Source organism: Andrographis paniculata, unplaced genomic scaffold (genome assembly GCF_009805555.1).
Source record: "Andrographis paniculata isolate CXL003 unplaced genomic scaffold, ASM980555v1 Contig71END, whole genome shotgun sequence".
NCBI lineage: Eukaryota > Viridiplantae > Streptophyta > Magnoliopsida > Lamiales > Acanthaceae > Andrographis > Andrographis paniculata.
In genome coordinates, this window is record NW_026137608.1 from 4316570 (window position 1) to 4335890 (window position 19321).

Here is a 19321-nt window from a genome sequence, read left to right on the forward strand (position 1 = left end):
GTAATTATCTCCGGACAGAACAATATTGATCGGAATATGTACATCCATCTTTTCCATAGAAACTCAAGAGAAAACAATATCTCAAACCTCAAACCGAAAGCCGAAACGACAGAAATCGAATCAAACCCGAAACACAAAAAGTCAACCGGATACAAAAAACTGCTCAAACGGAAGAAGTGAAGATACCATCGCGGAGGAAATCAAATTCCGAACACGACGGTGCAAAGATCGCCGCCAACGGCCGCCGCACGCGCCTCCACGCGCCGGCGAGGCGTCCGGCCGGAAAACACGTCGGGCGCGTGTGAGGCTCACGCGCCGCCGTTCGCCGAACTGTTCCGGTGTCCGGCCGGTCTCGTGACGGCGAAGACGATGGTGGTGGCGGTGACGGTCGGAAGTGGTCGGAAATATGCTATCTGGAATTCGTGGGTTGTTTCGATTTGGTCGGGAAAAAGCATGGCTCTGATACCATGTTACGATTTATGGAATAAACTCTGTTTTCATTGAAAAACAATTAGGGTTCAATATTATATTTATACAAGAGATATATTAGGCAGAATATATATATCAATATATAAAATATATATATACTATATATATATATCAACACACCCTAAAACATAAAACATAAAAGGCCAATGAAAACAAAAGGCAAGCTGGCAATTTCATATCATAACCAAAACTGCAGTTTTGACCCTAAACCGGCCAAATCGAAATCGAAATCATCATGGACAAAAGAATTATGATGACAGGATGATAATATGAACACACAAAAATATATTATAAAAGAAGAGTTGAAAAGTATCATAAAACCCTAATACACCCAAGTGTTCAATGTTCCATCAAACTCCCAAAATTATGAGTCAAGAAAACTTATTTAATGGAAAAAATGTTCCAAAGCAAAATGGGAAAGAGATCGATTTTAAGTGAGAATGTTCATCAAATACAAGTAGGATTGCTAGCTGGAGTGAGTGTTTTCATCACATTCTGCTCCTTCTCAGCTGCCCTCCCTCCATTGCCTCCTCTAATCGCCAGTGAACTAATTTAACAAAATATAACATTTGGTCAACAATACCACAAACACAAATACAAACTCTATAATATATCTTGCTAGGAAGCATTTTCGTATTTTCAATATAGTAAAAATTTGTCTGAAAATATGTATTAAAACATGGCGGTTTTAAATGGTAAATAAGTATTGAACCTAATGTTTTAATACACAATAGGATACTATTTAGTTGTATTAGGTGTTTTAAATTGTTTTAAAATTGTAAAGAAACCTAATTAAAATAATTGCTTCTTGTGTTATTTTAAATATAAAATTTAATACAAAAGTAATTAAGTTTTTATGTGATTTTCTTTGTATAGTATATATATATTGCTTGAATGAATAGTAAATATATTTTGGAAAAATATATATATATATATATAAACAAACAAAAATAGAAATTTAGAATATGCTATTTCAAATGAAAAATAAGTTATATATAATGTTTGTCAGAGAAGGTAGAATCTCCCTTCTTCTTTCTTCATTTTTTTTTTAATAGATAATGCAGAAATATTGGTGAAAACTTACACAAATAAACCTATAAACTTATCAACAAAGCTATAATTACTTACACTAAAATATGGCCATTTAACGGTACCTTTTCGTTATTCAAACTTCTTCAATCTCTACGACCTCCAGTCCATGTAATAAATTTGATTCCTAGAGGAATTAATATATACATATATATACATATATATATATAGAACATAGGTAAGATGATCATATACTGACCTCTCAATGAAATCTTTATTTTAGGAGAAAAATGAAATATGATTTTTGACCATATTTACTCATTTGACGAAAAATTTATATGTATATATATTTCTCAATATAAATATGCAAAAATATAGCTGATTATAAAACAAGACAAATACCTAAAAAATTACTCTCCCTCGTGCAAATATGTGCTCATTTGACCGGCACGAGTTTTAATAAAAGTGAGTAATAATTGTTACTTTTTCTTTTTTATAGTAAAAAAAGTACAAAAATGTAATAGTTTTTTTTACTTAAAAATGAAACGAGAATATTTTTCATTGACAACCCAAAAAGGAAAGTGAGCATAGATTTGAATGACGAAGGAAGTATAAAAGTTCTCTAATTTTGAGAGAAAGGTAAAAATATTACCTCTACGCTTGCGGACATAGTATGTGGGCATAGAAAAATATTTTAATCTTTCACTCCTTTCAAGTTTTCAAACTCCCTGTAGTCTACTACCGCAGTCATCAACTTTGGTGCGGTCCAAGATTCAAGCGACAAAGACTCCATTTGTGAGCAGTTACTTATCCATAATCTTTCCAACAATGGCAACTCAATATCTAATCTCCATTCACAAATCATCCCCAGAATTGGCAGGCCTGTAAGTCTTAATTCAGCCAACCTTGGAAGTGGCGTTGAACTATCATTCATCTTTTTGTCGCCAGAAATGACTACTTCCATTTTCTTGCAATCTTCAATGTATAATTCTTCAATGTTGACAAGGTGCCCAACAATTGCAGAAGAAAATAAACTCTTGATGTTGTGACATCTACTTATCCCCAATTTCTCTAATGATATAAAGAAAGACTGAGGAATATGCCGGCACCAAATATTGCTCATGTCTCCATATCCCGAAATTCGCAACTCCTTCAATCTGTCAATTTTAACCTATAAAACAAACAGCATTTTCTATTCCGATTAAAAGATAAATTGAATTAAAGATGACTTAATTGAATGTGACATCCGGTATTGCATCAAATTTAATTACTTATAAATTAAAATTACTGAGATATATAATTAAATGAAGTCTTTCACCTTTAATTCTTGCATATATAATGCAGTTAAAATTTCAAATACAAAGTCCAAATATTTTCTAATAGAATTATTAATTAAAATTCAAAAGAGCAAAATAAGGGGTACATGCATGATAAATATACTATGATTGTCAAACATGTGCAAATGTGTACTTATAGACAGATCTCAATGGTTGATACGACCAGGCAAACCATGTGTGGCACCACCAAGTCATCCCTTACAGGACTATGTTTCCCTTATGTTTTAATTGTATGTAATATTGATGCAAATAAATAAGATCGAAAGTATTTACAATGTATAATAAGATCTACACATATTGTTACTCCGTGTTTGAACAACTAAAATAACAAAATTGTTATTTATTCGAATAAATAGTGAGTATTATATATACTGAGCATATTAAAATGCTAAGTATATCTACTGTAGCTTTCAATTTATTTGAAAATTTTATATAATAGTAATAAAAATAACTCATAGAATTCAGATTTATCTTTGTTCTTTGGTTGTATTGCAAACTAAAACTCAATACAAGTAGTTACTTCAATAGGCTCGTTGCCGTGCTGATTGGGTCAAATCATTATAGTGCTTATTTGACCTAATTAGCAAATGTATAATATATATATATATGTATATAGAATATGACATATTTGAATAACATATTATATAATTATATATAGAAAAATATAGTATTTTTTGATTTTAGCAAAAAATATATTTTGATTTTATCACAATAGTAATTTGATCTAATTAGCAAATGTCAGATAAAGAAAATAACAAATCATCACATAATGTAATAGCATATTATATGACACAATATATATTATATGTCTTATGACAATTTGTTAATTAATTTCAAATTAATGTGTTATATATTATGTAATAATTTGCTAATTTCTTCATATTATACTTTTATAAATTCTTAGTTTTAATGATTAATAATCATTAATAATTAAAAAATCATTTTACTTGGATATGGTGATTGAATAAAAATAAATATTGAATATTAAATTTGAAGAAATATATTTTACTATAAATTATGCAAAAGAAAAACAAAATTACAACAAACAAGCTTTTTTTTAGTTAAATATTTTTAAACACAGAGATAGATAATTGATCAATTCAAATAACTTTATCATTAAGCCTACCACAATAATCCAACAAATAGAAACAGTATCTAAAGAATAATCTGAGGTAAACCATACGTACCTTTTGGTTGCAGAATAAGTGAAGGGATTCATCTTCATCTTCATCATCCTCATGGTGACATTTTTTATCGGATTCCATGGAACAAATAATGCTCATGAGATTCGAACAATCTACAATTTCCAATTCGGCTAGCATAGGGAATTCAATGCTTTCAATCCCTTTCCCAAAGCTAGTTAGACTTGATAGTTCTTGAAGCCATAGATGCTCCAATTTCGGAAAAACAATGTAGTTTGTTATCTCATCATCTTCATTCTCATTCTTTTTTAGAAGTCCTTCCATCACCTCATCTTTTACAATCAAACTTTCACATCTCATTTTCTTAATTGCTATCACTTGTTCCATGAATTTGCAATCTTTAATCCACAATTCTTTGAGATTGACAAAATGATCAATTCCTGAAATTGTACACAAGGTTTTGATATTGTTGCAATTAAATATGGTTAACTTTTCCAATCTACCGAGTTTAACCTGCAAAAATATACCCCGTATTTAGTTAGTTAATATTAGTGATATTTCAATGAATAAAACAACAATGAGATTGATGAATAACTTCATTCACTTTTTTACGTAGCAATGTAGCATTGATATTGTGTATAAATGAAGTTCAAAGACATTCATCAACAGACATATGTACCTAGCAAGTACGAAAATTAAAAAAAAAATAATAAAACTTGGAATTTAAGAATTTAATATTATTATATTTAAACAAATGTATTTTAAATTCTTTAACCTCAATAAAAAGAATAAAAAATTCATTTTACTTTATGAATGACTTTTTATTATTATTATTTTTTTTATGTACAAAAAAAAATTAAATGTGATGTTCTAAATAAGAATAATGGTTGCAACAATATTTTCAGTGAAAATAATTAATATAATTTTCAAAATGAAAGGTAGATATCTAATATTAAATTTCAAGAAAAATACTTGCTTAGAAAAAAGATAATTTTTGAGTGGGAATACTAAAATGATAAAAAGAACTATTTTACTTGGAACAGAGTGATTAAATTTAAATACAAAATTACTGGATAATTATTTTTACTTTTATTTTTTTATTTTTTACTATTTAGATCCACACACTTTCTTAAAAAATAATAATTTCAGCAAAAAATGAGAGTGAGATGTTTAATAATAATAATAATAATAATAATAATAATAATAATAATAATAATAATAATAATGTGGATATGCATACCTTCTCGAGATCAAATAGGTAAAGAGTAATTGGGCTATTCTCGTCGGTGTTTCCTTCCTCTTTCTTCTCACTGCTTTCCACAAAATTTACAAATTTTGGACATTTCTCTATAATCAACACCTCCAACACTGGAAACTCAATGCTAGCCGCTGCTTTGCTAAAACTAGTAAGATTTGGTAAGTTGGATAGTTCTAGCATCTTCAATTTTGGGATAAGAACATGACTTGTGTGTCCATTAACAAACACTTGTTTCATCTTCTTGCAATTCCAGATTTGGATCTTTTCAAGATTTGAGGGGAAGTCTTTGGTACTTTCAAAAGAGAAGAGATTTTGTAGCTCATTGCATCCTTCCAAATATACCCGTAACAAGTTGTTGAGCATAACATGTTGATTTGGACTCCACAATTTTTCAAGTGATGGCAATCTTACAAGATACATTTCTCTCAAATTATTAAAAGAAATTGATCCCTCTAATATTGGTCCATCACATAACTCTTTCATGCTCTGAAGATTATAAAGTTCCATCGACTTTAATTCTCTGAAAAATCCAAAGCTCCTACAATCAGTTGATGTCGCTGCCGCCGTGGTTGCATTTACCAATGACTTGAGCATTCCACATTCCCGAACTTCCAAAGACTTAATAGTGTTATGGACTTGTGAAAGATGAAAGTTTATCGAACCATCTCCTTCTAAACATAGCACATCACTATTCCTTGCAAGTCCAATGATCCAATTTGGAATATGAATGTTCTCTTTTGATAATCCCTGCAAAATCAAAGCTTTCTCTGCAATATGAATCCTACGAACCTCTTCTCCAAATAAAACTTTAAACCTCTTTACACATGGAAGCTGAATCTCCTCCTCGAGCGCACTAACATCCTCAATTTGAATCTCGAGGCATGTTAGCTTGCGTAATGACTCAAGCTCTTTGAGAGTGGCATTTTTTCTCTTCGTTTCATCGAGCTTTGTTGATTCCCATCCCTTGAAACTATGTGACATCTTCAATTCCTCTAATGCAGTTAAGTTTGATATGATTCCAGGAGATACTCTTTTGAGACCTGAGGAGTAGGAAAATTCTAACAACCTCAGCTTCTTCAACTCCCTTATAACAAGAGGTATCTCATGAATATTTGGACAGCAAACACAACTCAATATTTCAAGACTTAACAACGTGCCAACAACATCAATGTTTTCCAATGGGCAATTGTTTAGCCGCAATGTCCGAAGATTTTTCAGCAACAAAATTGCTTGTGGCAGTGATTTGCACGATATTTCTTTGAAAGACAACACGCGAAGCTCTTTCATTGTCTCCATAAAGGAAAAGTCGCTTATCTCTAAAGCCTCTGACTGACCACGTAACATAAAGTAACTCACATCTGGGAAGTCAACCAATTGCTCATTGAAAATTGAGTCCCACCATCCTCCTTTTTGTAGGAGCAAAAGCTGAAGACTTGGAAAATTAGGCCCCAAAAGGTATTTAAGAAAATCACTATCCTTTTCTGGAAATTCCAATATCCATTTGCAACTGGTAGAATAATATCCCCTCGACTCATGCTGCAAATCGACCAAGCCATCTTCAGATGCGATGAATCTAACCACATCACGAACCACATCATGCATTTTGACAGTGTTATTCCTGTCTCCATCCATCAGCAAGAAATTACTTTTAAGCTTATCAATTGAATCATAAACTCTACTTCTTGCTTTTATCAAATTACAACCTTCTTCCCACATCCATAACCCAAAGCTGCATAAGATTAGGTCCTCGAGGCTAATATTAAAATCCTCAGGAAATTGACTGCTGAGCTGCAACAAGGATTTGCTATCGTCATCTTCCAAGTAATCATAACTTAGCCTCAATGGGTTATAAATTTTTCTTAAAGTTTTATCAATTTTGGGTGACGTGGGACATTTTAGTCGATCCAATGCTCTCTCCCATTTGTCACAGTTATTTTCGTCTTTCATCGCCATGCCGACATTTATAATTGCAAGCGGCAAACCTTCGCACTCTTTCACTACTTCTTTGGCTATAGGCTGTGTATCTGAGTTATTCACGCAATCTCCAGCTTTCGCTTGAAAGAGGGACCACGCTTCCTCTTCAGACAAGGTTTCCATTGCAACAATCTGAACATCCATTTCTTTCAACAGATCTCTGTTCCGAGTAGTTATTAAAACAGAGCAGCCTTCGGACTCGCTTTTACAAGGAATTCCTAATTCCTCCAAGTTGATACTTTCCCAAATATCATCCAGAATTAGGAGGGTCCGTCTTGTGCCTCTTAGTCTCTCACGTAGTTTATGTGCTCTAGCTTGGTATGATTCGACATCCTTAATCTCATTCAAACCCAAGCATTCAGCAATCTCGAGTTGAATTTTCTTCAGATCAACATTTTGACCGAGAACAACCATCACAGCTTCTTCCAATAAACCCAATTCCTCCTTTGCTATATATTGAACTTTTTTGGCCAAAGTAGTCTTCCCCACACCACCCATACCGCATATCCCAATCAAATGAACATTCTCATCCTTAAAAGCTCTTATGACACCTTTTTCTATATCTTTCCTAGATGAAAATTCAAGGGCTTCTCCAGGTGGAACAGAAGCCTGTGCTGCCGGAAGTCCAGGCACCGATATATGATCTCCCAAATCTCTACACCGTTGTAGAAGCTTTTCTATTTTTTCAGTAGCCTTTACAGCTCTCCGACTCATTTCATAATGTGATCGAATCGTGCAGCATCCATCATTCAAGTGGGAACTTCCTTCTTGAATTTCACCAGGGTCATTCTCAATCTTGCTAGCCTCTCCAATCCAGTCAGAGACCTTTTGAAGAATCTGATGCGTATTATTTCTCTCTTGGTCGACTCTTTTTTGCAAATCATCTTTTTCATTTTTCAACTCTTTGGATTTTTCCCTGAATTTCTCAACATTCTGTTTGAAGCAGCATAAATAGTTGAACTGCTTTTTAACGAAGGAAACGAACTTGTTGCCAATTTCCTCTGCAGCTGGAGTAATCAAAGCTCCCACAGCAGCATCCATATATTTAAGCCTAATATGATTCTTCGATCTATCGCCTGAAAATTCAAAATCCAACATTAGAATTAGAAATTGAGGACTATTGGTGATGTTGCAGTTTAGGATTTTGGTGTGATAATAAATTAATGTCCAAAAGTGAAAACAGAACACAAGCTCAAACCATGATTAAATAGCGTTAGTTTTGAAGTTTTATATGGATATATTGTGTGTTCTTTAATATTTTTATTTTATATCTTTAGCTTTGATATTTTTGAAGTAAAAGTAGTTATGGTATATACCATTTTGTATAAAAAAAAGTAAGTATTGAGCTGAACAAATATTTAAAAATAGTTCAAAATAGTCAATTAATATTTACTCAACTATTTGAGTTTTTATTATTAATCATTCAAAATTATAAAAGTATTATTAAAACAGTTAATTATTCTAAAATTCCTAAATCTCAAGTTACTTTTCATATCAGTCTCTATTCATAATTTTTTTCCTTCCAAATCTCTTTTTAGTCCTTGTAATTCCCTACTTATAAATTTATCCATAAATATCCTATTTTGCCCTCGTAATAGTATTTTAATTACCTTTTTGTCAACCCCCACATAATCTAATATTTTTCATTCATAAATCTTTACGTACGGATAATATTAGATGCAACAATACAAATAATTATTTTTTATATATCGTTTAAAGTAAAAAGTTTGACAATCTAAATCGTTCATTCTTTGTTATATATATATTTTTTTAATTTTTTATGACAACTAATAATGAACCTCCCTCCAACCACCAATGGCGATACGAATACCAACTTAAACTACCCTAGTCAAACACCAACTTTATGCATCAAAGTCGAACCTACGGCTAGGTGGTTTCTATTATTGATTTGGATTCAACATTTAAACAAATATGATATATTTTAATTTGACTTATAATTTAGTTATATTTGATTTTTTTTTTCATCAAATCGACATAAATTTAATTGTTGTTTATATTTTAAAAAATATTTTCTCAAATACATTTTGAATTCATTTAAAATACTTTTTTATGGTATATCTAATATTTGCAAAATATTTTAAAAATTATTTATTAGTTTACATATATTTTATTAGACTAATACCATTGTTTTTTTATAAATATATATTGTATTACAGTTTAAGAGTTGTACGAAATTTTTTATTTACTTATTATAGTGTGAATTTTCATTATTAAATCAATCGAGTATTATATATGTCTACAATTGTTATTCAAATGTATTATTATTCATAAGATTTATTTTTTCTATTATAACATCTTAAATCATAAGCAATAATACCATTTGCGTAGGTATACATTAACAATTTTTATTGATATATTTATAAGGATTGCATTACAATATAGATTATTGCAACAAAATATTACATCGACTTGACAAATATTTAGTAGTCGTTTGTACTTTTTATATTTGAATTATATTTTGCTAAATGAAGGTTTGTATTTTCCATGTTTATTTTGAATACTTTTTTATGCAATAATGCATATTTTTATAAAATATTTTAAATACTTATCCGCTATTTTATTCAAACCTTCGAATAAGACAGGTATTTCTTTTTATATATATATATATACATATATTTTACAATTCAACTATTACTTTTTGTATACAAAATCAATTTACATTTTTATTTGTACTTTGTACATTATGAAAAAAAATAAAATATTAACAAATGATATTGACATCTTTATATTTATTTGAAATTATTTTTTTTGTATAATAATCAATATTCTTATAAGACATTTTTAAAGTCCTATCTATATTTTATTTGATTAAAATGAATAATTTTTATACAAATATTATGTAGTATATATCAGTGTGTATTTTTATTTTATTTTGTATTATTATAATTTTTATTTTCGAAATTGTTGTAAGTTTATGTTAAATGAGAAGAAAATATTATTGTTTTTTTTATGCAAATATTATTGTTTTTTTTTTTTCCATTTAGGTGCAAATGAGAAGAAAATAAGTGAAAATATATTAAATAAGGGTATTATAGTATTTTAAGTGTAGTGAGTAAATAAGAAAAAATTACCAAAATAAAGAGTAAGAGAGAAGAATTTTTTGTATAGGAAGTAGATGAAAATTTGCTTTTAGAATTAGGAAGTTAAGTAGAAGTAATAAATATGTAATATTTTGTTAAAGTAAATAAACTCATATTTTGATGCAGAATTGTCTACTTTTTCGTCTTTTCGTGTTCTATCTCAATATTAAATGAAATTTGCACGACCCAAGAAGCCATTCAACGACGTTTAGAGCCTTAAAATGATTTTTAAACCTATAAATATTTAGGGGAGTGTATTCAATTGGGATTTTAATAGATTTTTTTGGATTAAAGGTCTATAAATTTTTGTGAATTTAGAAAATTCACATAGTCTACGTTGAATTCGATGGATTTTAGTAATCGATTTAGATAAATTTCTACTGATTTGATTGAATTTTTTTATGGATTTATATAGATTTTATAGGATTGTAAAATAATTCTTTTATGGATATATATTAGTTATATAAATTTATATCAAACACATAATTTATAAATGTAATATATTTATAATTAAATTATTATATATTATTATATTTTTATAAAAAAAATTAATATTAATAAATAATATATAATTATTAATAATGTAGAAGTATCATAAAATTTGTAACATTAATATATTGTAAATTATTATTCTTAATTTTATAATTTTAGTATTATATTATCATTCAACATATCAAATTAGTTTTATATTTCTTTATTAGTTATTATTATTATTATTATTTATATAACTTTTTTACATAAAAAATAAATACGTATATAAATAAAATAAAAATATAATTTACGAATTTTGAAAAAAATATTAAAATAAATAAATAAATATAAATTATTGGTTCAACAAAATATATATATATTTTTTAAATATATATTTCACCGTTATCGGAATGAGAATATAGTGTATTCAATAATTGAAAAATGAGAATTAAACTGAAATGACAATATATTATGTTCAATAATTGAAAAGAAAAGAAAACAGTAAGTACATATTTATTATGAAAATTATATTTTTTAAAATTATATTTATAATATAAAAATATATATTTAAAAAAATCATAATAATTTGCTAATATATTTTAGTTTTAAATTATTATTTTTATTAAAAATTATAATAATATTAATAAATATTATCATATTATTTATTACATATACAACAATAATAACAACCACCACAACAACAACAACAACAACAACAACAACAACAACAATAATAATAAGAATAAGAATAAGAATAAGAATAATAATAATAATTGTTATTTTAAGAATCCATCAAAATCCTATACAAAATTTTTACAATTTTTCATTAAAATTCATAGACTTTAAAAGTATATAAATTGTTGAATACCTCGAGATTTTAAAAGATTTTAAAATTCTGTATTAAATACTTTCATATTTTAAAATTTAGATTGAATAACTCCATTTTTTTAAAGTCTTAATTGAATACACCCAATTTTTGAAAGTCCAACAAAATCCTATGGAGTCTAGATTGAATACACTCCCCTTAGTTACTTTTCTGCAAAATCATTTTTCATTTTATTAAAATATATACGTTGGATGTTTGATTTGCAAATTCTCTTAGTTTGACTATTTCAATCCATGTAATTGGCAATAATTTTTTTCACAGCAACTGGTTGCCGCTCGCCAATGACCGAAAATAATCATGGTCTTGGACAGGGCTGTCTCGGAATTTTTTGGGACCCTGAGTAAAAATAAATTATAGGACCATTGTAGTTAAGACACATTTGGTCTAATCATTCGTATTAGGTATTATTCCACTCATTAGACTGATCACTTGTGAGGTCTACCAGTAGTTTAGGATCATATGTCAAACTTCAAACGTGATTCCGTTAGGGCGCGAGAAGGAGTAGAGTTTCCGGGTTTCCTTAGGTGATTCTAGATTGTACGGATTCTACTACATTATACAAGGTAGGGCTAGACATGGGGGTCCTATCTTCGCTATTACAAACTATGGGGCGTCTTGTGGTTAATAGTGACAACTTTCGGCTATCCATATATTGATTGTGGGAGTCGTATGGTGGGTATATGGAAGTGACCAGATGACCGTTATATTATTATGGTTTTATCAGGTCCTTCCTTGAGTCGAAGATTTTTCGGCTATTTATTGATGATGGTCTAGTGATCTTGTTATTATAGAGCTAAAGTTATTTCGGCTTCTCACTTAGACGATACAATGAGCCTATTATTATGGAGTCGAGGTTATTCCAGCTGCTCAGTTTGACGGATGTGTATATATGTGCATGTGCATAGTTGTCGAGTTCAATATCTTTGTTATATCATTCACTATTGGCATGGCATGACACATTTTTTTTGTGATTGACGGGAATTAAACTTTATTTTCAAAAGTATGGGGTGACATATTTGATGTTAATTCTTAAAATGAATTTAATTCTAGACTGCTTTTAAAAAAATAATTGGTTCAAGTATGCATCGCACCTCCGGGACAGGGGACATCTCGGGATATAGAAAGACGGGCTGAATGAGTGAACTTACATCTCTTGTATTATATGTAAATTTTTAACCAAAAAAACCTCTTGTTTAATTGTATTTTTTGTAAATATTCATAAATCAGATTGTGTTATATAACAATGCGCTTTTATAGTTAATCTTAGCCTTAACACTGCATTGTGGGGCCGAGGTAGGAGGTGACGACTTCATGATGCACCGTGGCGGTAAATTTCCAGTATGAGCAAATTGGAGGTATTACAAAGCCAACCAACAAAATATGATAAGTCCTGGGCTTAGAAGAGGATACAAGCACTTGAATGTTACAAGTGCAGGAAGAATTACCATTTTGCAAACAATTGTAATCAAAACAAATGTCATAATTGTGGAAAGGTTGGGCACTACACGAAGGACTACTGGAACAAGAAGAAGGTTGAAGAAAATACAAATCTTGCCATAGATAATGGAGAAAATGAACCTTAACACTGTATTGTAGGGCCCGAGGTAGGAGGTGACGACTTCATGATGCACCATGGCGGTAAATTTCCAGTATGAGCAAATTGGAGGTGTTACAAAGCCAACCAACAAAATATGATAAGTCTTGGGCGTAGCAGAGGATACAGGCACTTGAATGTTACAAGTGCGGGAAGAATGACCATTTTGCAAACAATTGTAATAAAAACAAATGTCATAATTGTGGAAAGGTTGGGCACTACACGAAGGACAGCTGGAACAAGAAGAAGGTTGAAGAAAATACAAATCTTGCCATAGATAATGGAGAAAATGAAGAACTTCTCTTGATGGTACAAAATAGTACCAATAATGTTGCCGATTCAACGTGGTATCTAGACACGGGTGCAAGCAACCACATGTGCAGGCTCAAGCACCTATTCAAGGAGCTACAAGAAGTGAAGAAAGGGCATGTTTCTTTCAAAGACGGATCCAAAACCCAGGTTAAAGGAAAATGTACAATTTGCTTCGTACAAAATAGTGGCTTGAGAGGAACAATTGAGGGAGTGTATTATGTTCCCGATCTAAAGAGCAACATCCTAAGTTTAGGTCAACTCATGGAGCGAGAGTATTCCGTGCATATGAAAGATATAAAAAGAAAGTGTATCCAGTGACTCGAGTCGTGATGGGTGAGAATTATATGTACAAACTCAATTTGTGTACAGTGTAAGTAAAATGTTTGAGAGCAAACCTTGAAGACAGGGTTGTTCTATGGATCATAGATTTGGCATTAAATTTTGGCAACAAAAAATATGGTGTGTGGGCTGTTAGATGCAAACTGCGAAGAAAACTTTTGTGAAGAATGTGTACTAGGAAAGCACACGAGAGCCTCAGTTCAAAAGAAAACATCATTTTAAGCTAAAAATGCACTCGAGTTGATTTACACTGATATTTTCAAGCCAATTTATCCCAAATTGTATAGCGGAAAATGGTATGTCATCACTTTCATTGATGATTTTTCACGGAAAACATGGGTTTATTATTTGAAGGAAAAATCTGAAGCCTTTGACGTGATTGTCAAGTTAAAAAATCTGGAGGAAAAATCGACTGGAAATGTCCTCAAAGCTTTTACGTGAGACGGTCATTCTGCATCCGATATGGTATCAGAGTCTGGCTAGGTCTCGAGTTCGAGTCCCACCGTCCCCATTTGCAGTATATGCATGTGCAAGTTACGCTTACCTCCATTTGCACGTAAGGGGGCGTGTTATGACTGCATTTCCCTAACAGTTCGAGCTTTTAAATGAGACGGTCATTTTGCTGGCAAAAGCAAAATCCAATTTCCATCCAAGTGAAAGATTCAACAAGGTGACTTACTCTTAACTAGTCAAAAAGTTTTAGGTATTAGTATAATTGTATAACGACCAGATTCCTGTAATGAGTTGCTAGTAATGTTGTAATAAAGGCTAGATATTGGTTGCTACTTGTTGATATAATTATCCTTGATGACTTAGTGTTTGGTTACTTGTGACATGCCAGTCCGCAAGCCGCGTATCAGAATTAGACTGACTTTACAAGTCAACAGGAGTTCTTTCAATGCAAACACGTTAAACTTTAGAGTTTTTTCAATAGAGCTTTCGAAAAAGAATGCGCACATTGTTGATATGAGTAGTCTATTTAATCCATTTTAACTTCTATTCAATATCGGGGGTATCACATCAGCCGCGATTCATACCACCATTCGATTCCGGTGGTATTACATTACTAAAAGATATGTCCAGCCATAGTTGTCCTCTATCCAACATGTATTATTATTATTATTATTATTGGAATTTTAGGCATAAGAGAAAAGAATCAAAAGTCCAAAAAATAAATTGGATTGTATTTAATGATCCATTTTGAATGTTGTATTTCAATACTCATGGGTTACACGAAATCAACTATTTGATAATCTACTAACTCATCTTTGTTTTTGAATAGTAAGGACTTGTCACGATCCATTGGTTTTTGTATGTCTGAGTTTGGCGTGCACGTTTCTTCAAGAGATCTCGTACCAAGTTGGCCTTGGCAACATCTCCACCTTTCGCCTTCTGTTGTTTTCTGTTGTCCTCCTCTATCCGAATTCGGACAATCAAACTTTCAAGTCCCATATGTTTCAGCTCATGCTTCATCTCGTGCCTGAAGTTGCTCAAACTCTGGGGCAATTTCTTCATCAACACACTCATGATGAAATTTTCTAGTAGTAGCATCTATTCATCAATGACTGAGTGGACTATATATTGAAATTTCTCCACTTGTACTACGACTGACTTGTCATCTACCATTTTATAGTCAATGAACCGAGCCACAAAAATATTTTGGACCCAACCTTCTCAAACTTATATTTTTTCTCAAGGGCATCCCACAGGCCTTTCGCAATATTTATTATGCAGTATACATTATAGAGAGTGTTAGAAAGACTACCTAGTATGGTGTTCTATTATGCACTATATAGTCTCCACGGGCCCATGGTGCATAGTTCGCATGTGATTGTGATTTGCATTGGGCTCCAAGTTTTGGGCTGTCTTGTAGTATGAACATGGCGAAGCCAATCAAGGTCAGGTAGAATAATATGTTCTTTGGCCACCTCTTAAAGTCCGCTGGTTAACGGCTGGGGAGCTAGCATGTGGGCATCATCCGTGGACTGAACCCAACACCAACAGTTTGGGCCACAAAGGTAGAGGAGGGGCGGCCATAAACTCAAAAAAGCCCCAAAATCTTCCTAGGACAAATCCCGAAAAAACAGAGCTGGCCTGAACGAGAACCGACTCAACTGAAGAAGTGGCGGCGGTAGGGCAGCAGTGGCTTCGGCAGCAGCAGCTCCGGCAGCAGTATCCATGTATAGAACAATATAGTTGCCGGTGGCGTCAATCGAATCGGCAATATCATTGATGTTCGATTGTCTCGCAACACACTATTTAATTTTCTGTTGTTAGTTTCAAGGAATATTGTGAGTTTAAAAGGTACCTAATCATGAAAACGAGTTAGGGATGAATCATCTCTTCGAAAATTAGATACGCCCCAGTAGTGCTTCCGGTGGCCAACGTTCTAATCCAAAGATGAAACAATTTTTATCTTCAATGAGAGTGGAACCTCAAATTGTCGGACCTTCGGGATATAAATCCGAGGATATAATTAAGTTGGAGAAGTTTCCAAAAGACTAAAAAAGATAGAAGGAGGATGAGAGTATGATGTTGGCATGGTGGAAGAATGGAAGGGATCCTCTTTTTATAGGCACACCACCCGGGGGTAAATAATGAAACCGCCGCCATGAAAGACAACGATATTGTTTCCATAATTGAATTGCCATTAAAGGCAATGATATTCTTTGGGTGATTACAATCCCGATTTGCGTTATTGCAATCGGATATAGTCAACTTTTCCTGATAGGGCATTTATGATCCGGATCTTGGGCCGTCTTCACTCGGGCTTAGCGTTTTGGGCTCATCTTCGACTCCAAGACTTGGGATTTTTTCGAGACATAAATTCTAGGCTCGGTAATTGAACCTGCAAAACTTAGTCTCACTAAGCCAAGTATTTACCAAGTCCCACGATCCGAGCCCGTGCTTGTGTACGTGTACGAGTCATGCCCGAGCCCATGTACGTGTCCTAACGCGAGCATGTGGCTCACCGGCACTCTCGTGGCCCGGCCATACTTCTTGCCACATTTCTTACACAACTCAATATTTATATACATGATTAAAGATTCAATTAGGCAATGTGAGACAAGTTCCCATATGTTTAATTAATTATTTAAGTAATTTATCCGTTCCCCCTAGTTTAGTTAATTATTTAAGTAATTTACCAAAAGCCCGTTATTATTTCAGCTCGCTTTATTTACAATTCAGTCCGAACCATTGAGAGATTCTCAATTAATTCACATTTTTAGCTCAATGCATTTCTACTCACCAAAAAATCAACTTTGATAAATTCTTTAAAAATTAGATTCTATCGGCCATTTAAACCGATTTATTCAACAATGATCGGTACTCGTTCAGAGACCTATTGTTATCTTTAGGAAAATCCAAAGTTGCAAGCCTCGACCGCAAACGATGGGAAAGTTTTAATGTGCCATACCTAACTTAGCCATGTCAACCAATAGAACATAATGAAACTCAATGAACTTGGTGTTATCATAGGTGTAGTGAAGTTCAAAAGAGTTACCGACTCCATATGTGTGATTGTGTAAAAGATTGAATCATGCCGGCAGTTAGAACACTAGAGTAGCAACCGATGTCTAGATCTTTAATTGTGTCGCACACAAAATTGTATATATATATATATATATATATATATATGGAACACACAACTATAAACTTCAAGCAATCACTATTCGTAAAATTAAATTATTATTATTATTATTATTATTATGATTGCCATTTTTATGAGTTTTAAGTTGAGTTCCCAGTTGACAATAATGTATTACAGACTAACATAGGGACGATTTTATTTGTGTGTCGGTTGCTCAAATTCTAGTTATATTTTGTTTGAGGAACAGGAAAATAGTCGCGTTGGAATACCTATATAATAAGTAAAAGATGAAAAATAACAGGTTCACATCATAATATGACCATATTAAACACTAGTGAGTGATAATGGATATACAAACCTCCAATCTACTTTCTGAGGAAGATGTGAGTGAATGGTCTTAGCAACACAGATTGAATACCAGCTTTATCAGAAGTGACATCTCAGAATACATATAATAATATCTGAAAGTATGTATTTAATATCATTAGAAAATATAATATGAGATAATTTAATACATAAAGATAAGGATTGAGGATGATGCTAACCTGGAAGAGTTGAACATAATTGGAACATCACAGAAATACCAAGTAGAGAGAAATAAGGAGACAATAATTCTACAGAAGATATACTCCAACAAGAGGCTGAACACAAGAACACTTCAATAAACTGCAAAGAAGTGTAAAGAGATAAGTATGTGTATGTTGAATATGTCATCTCAGATCTATTTGCTAAGTATTTGATAAAGTCTCGAGTTGGATAGCATGCTGAAATAGTTAAGATTAATTAACATATCAGCACAGGATCTAATCGAGACCCTATAAACTTAATTGTGGGAGACATGAAAAGATACGCAGAAAACAAAGAAAAACAAACTTCAAAGATAATAGTATATAATACTAACCTCAAAGATAGCAGCGACCAAAATATTGCTCAATAATATTGTATCATTAGTTTCTTGCAAATCCCAGTTGATAAGATAAAGATAAGATATTTCTAACGAAATAATTAAAATGATGTACTAATCCAGAGAAAAAAGAAAGCAATTATATATATATATATGTATGTATATTGAACAATTAAACCTGATATGCAGATTTTGAAGAATATGCATATGCGAGGAAGATTTGGATTTGGAATAGAATTTGAATTTGAACTTGATGGATCTGAAAGTGAAGAAGATGAAGATGAAGATGAAGATGAAGATGAAATAATTGGGAGTTAGAACACAAAGACAAGACAAGAGAGTGAATTAATTAATTAATGATAAACTGGCAATGATACAACTTGGTCTATAGTATATAATATATTTGTATATATATATATATATTCTTTCTTCTGACCATGGATGAATATATCATCGTGGTGATGTCTCCTCTACTTTAAAATATGAGTGCAACTTGGCACCTCTGTACTTTGTAGCAGATTTTTATAATACATGCAACATTTTGCGTGAAGATATATTACTACTATTTTAATTTGAATTATTCTAATGTTTCTTTACTATTGTGTATATATATATATATATATACTTAATATTATAGGCACATGCTATCAACACGTTCCGACACCATAATTTTTTGGTTTTATATTGTCTACTCCCCACTAGGTTTATTTACTTTGATGCATGTGCCGGTGAAATAAAGGCACTTGATATATAAAATTTCATACTAAATGACAATTACCAATAAATATGGAAGATTAAAGACTTCTATTAGATAAGAGTTTCAATGAGAAAGTTTTAAAACTTTGCAAATTTTTAAAAATTATAAGAATTTAGATATTTTATGAGATAAATAG

At 31.5% G+C, this 19321-nt stretch overlaps 1 protein-coding gene across 4 annotated transcripts; it reads right to left on the reverse strand.

The window, feature by feature from the left end:
- Nucleotides 1-760: 760 nt before the first annotated feature.
- On the reverse strand, nt 761-18808 carry LOC127265031 (probable disease resistance protein At4g27220). Of its 4 annotated transcripts, none has more exons than XR_007841873.1 (8): nt 18607-18808; nt 18070-18190; nt 17883-17985; nt 5238-8305; nt 4043-4510; nt 2171-2689; nt 1644-1705; nt 761-1036 (listed from the first exon to the last, which is right to left on the reverse strand). XR_007841873.1 is itself a non-coding variant. In XM_051294680.1 (7 exons), the coding sequence occupies exons 4-6, from the start codon at nt 8268-8270 to the stop codon at nt 2213-2215; spliced, it is 3978 nt and encodes a 1325-aa protein (XP_051150637.1). In that variant the 5' UTR covers nt 8271-8305; nt 17883-17985; nt 18070-18190; nt 18426-18808; the 3' UTR covers nt 761-1036; nt 2171-2212. The 4 variants fall into 4 exon arrangements, 1 of the variants encoding a protein (XP_051150637.1); XR_007841872.1 differs by having other exon boundaries at nt 18426-18808; XR_007841874.1 differs by having other exon boundaries at nt 1618-1705; nt 18426-18808.
- Between the last annotated feature and the right edge of the window lie 513 nt (nt 18809-19321).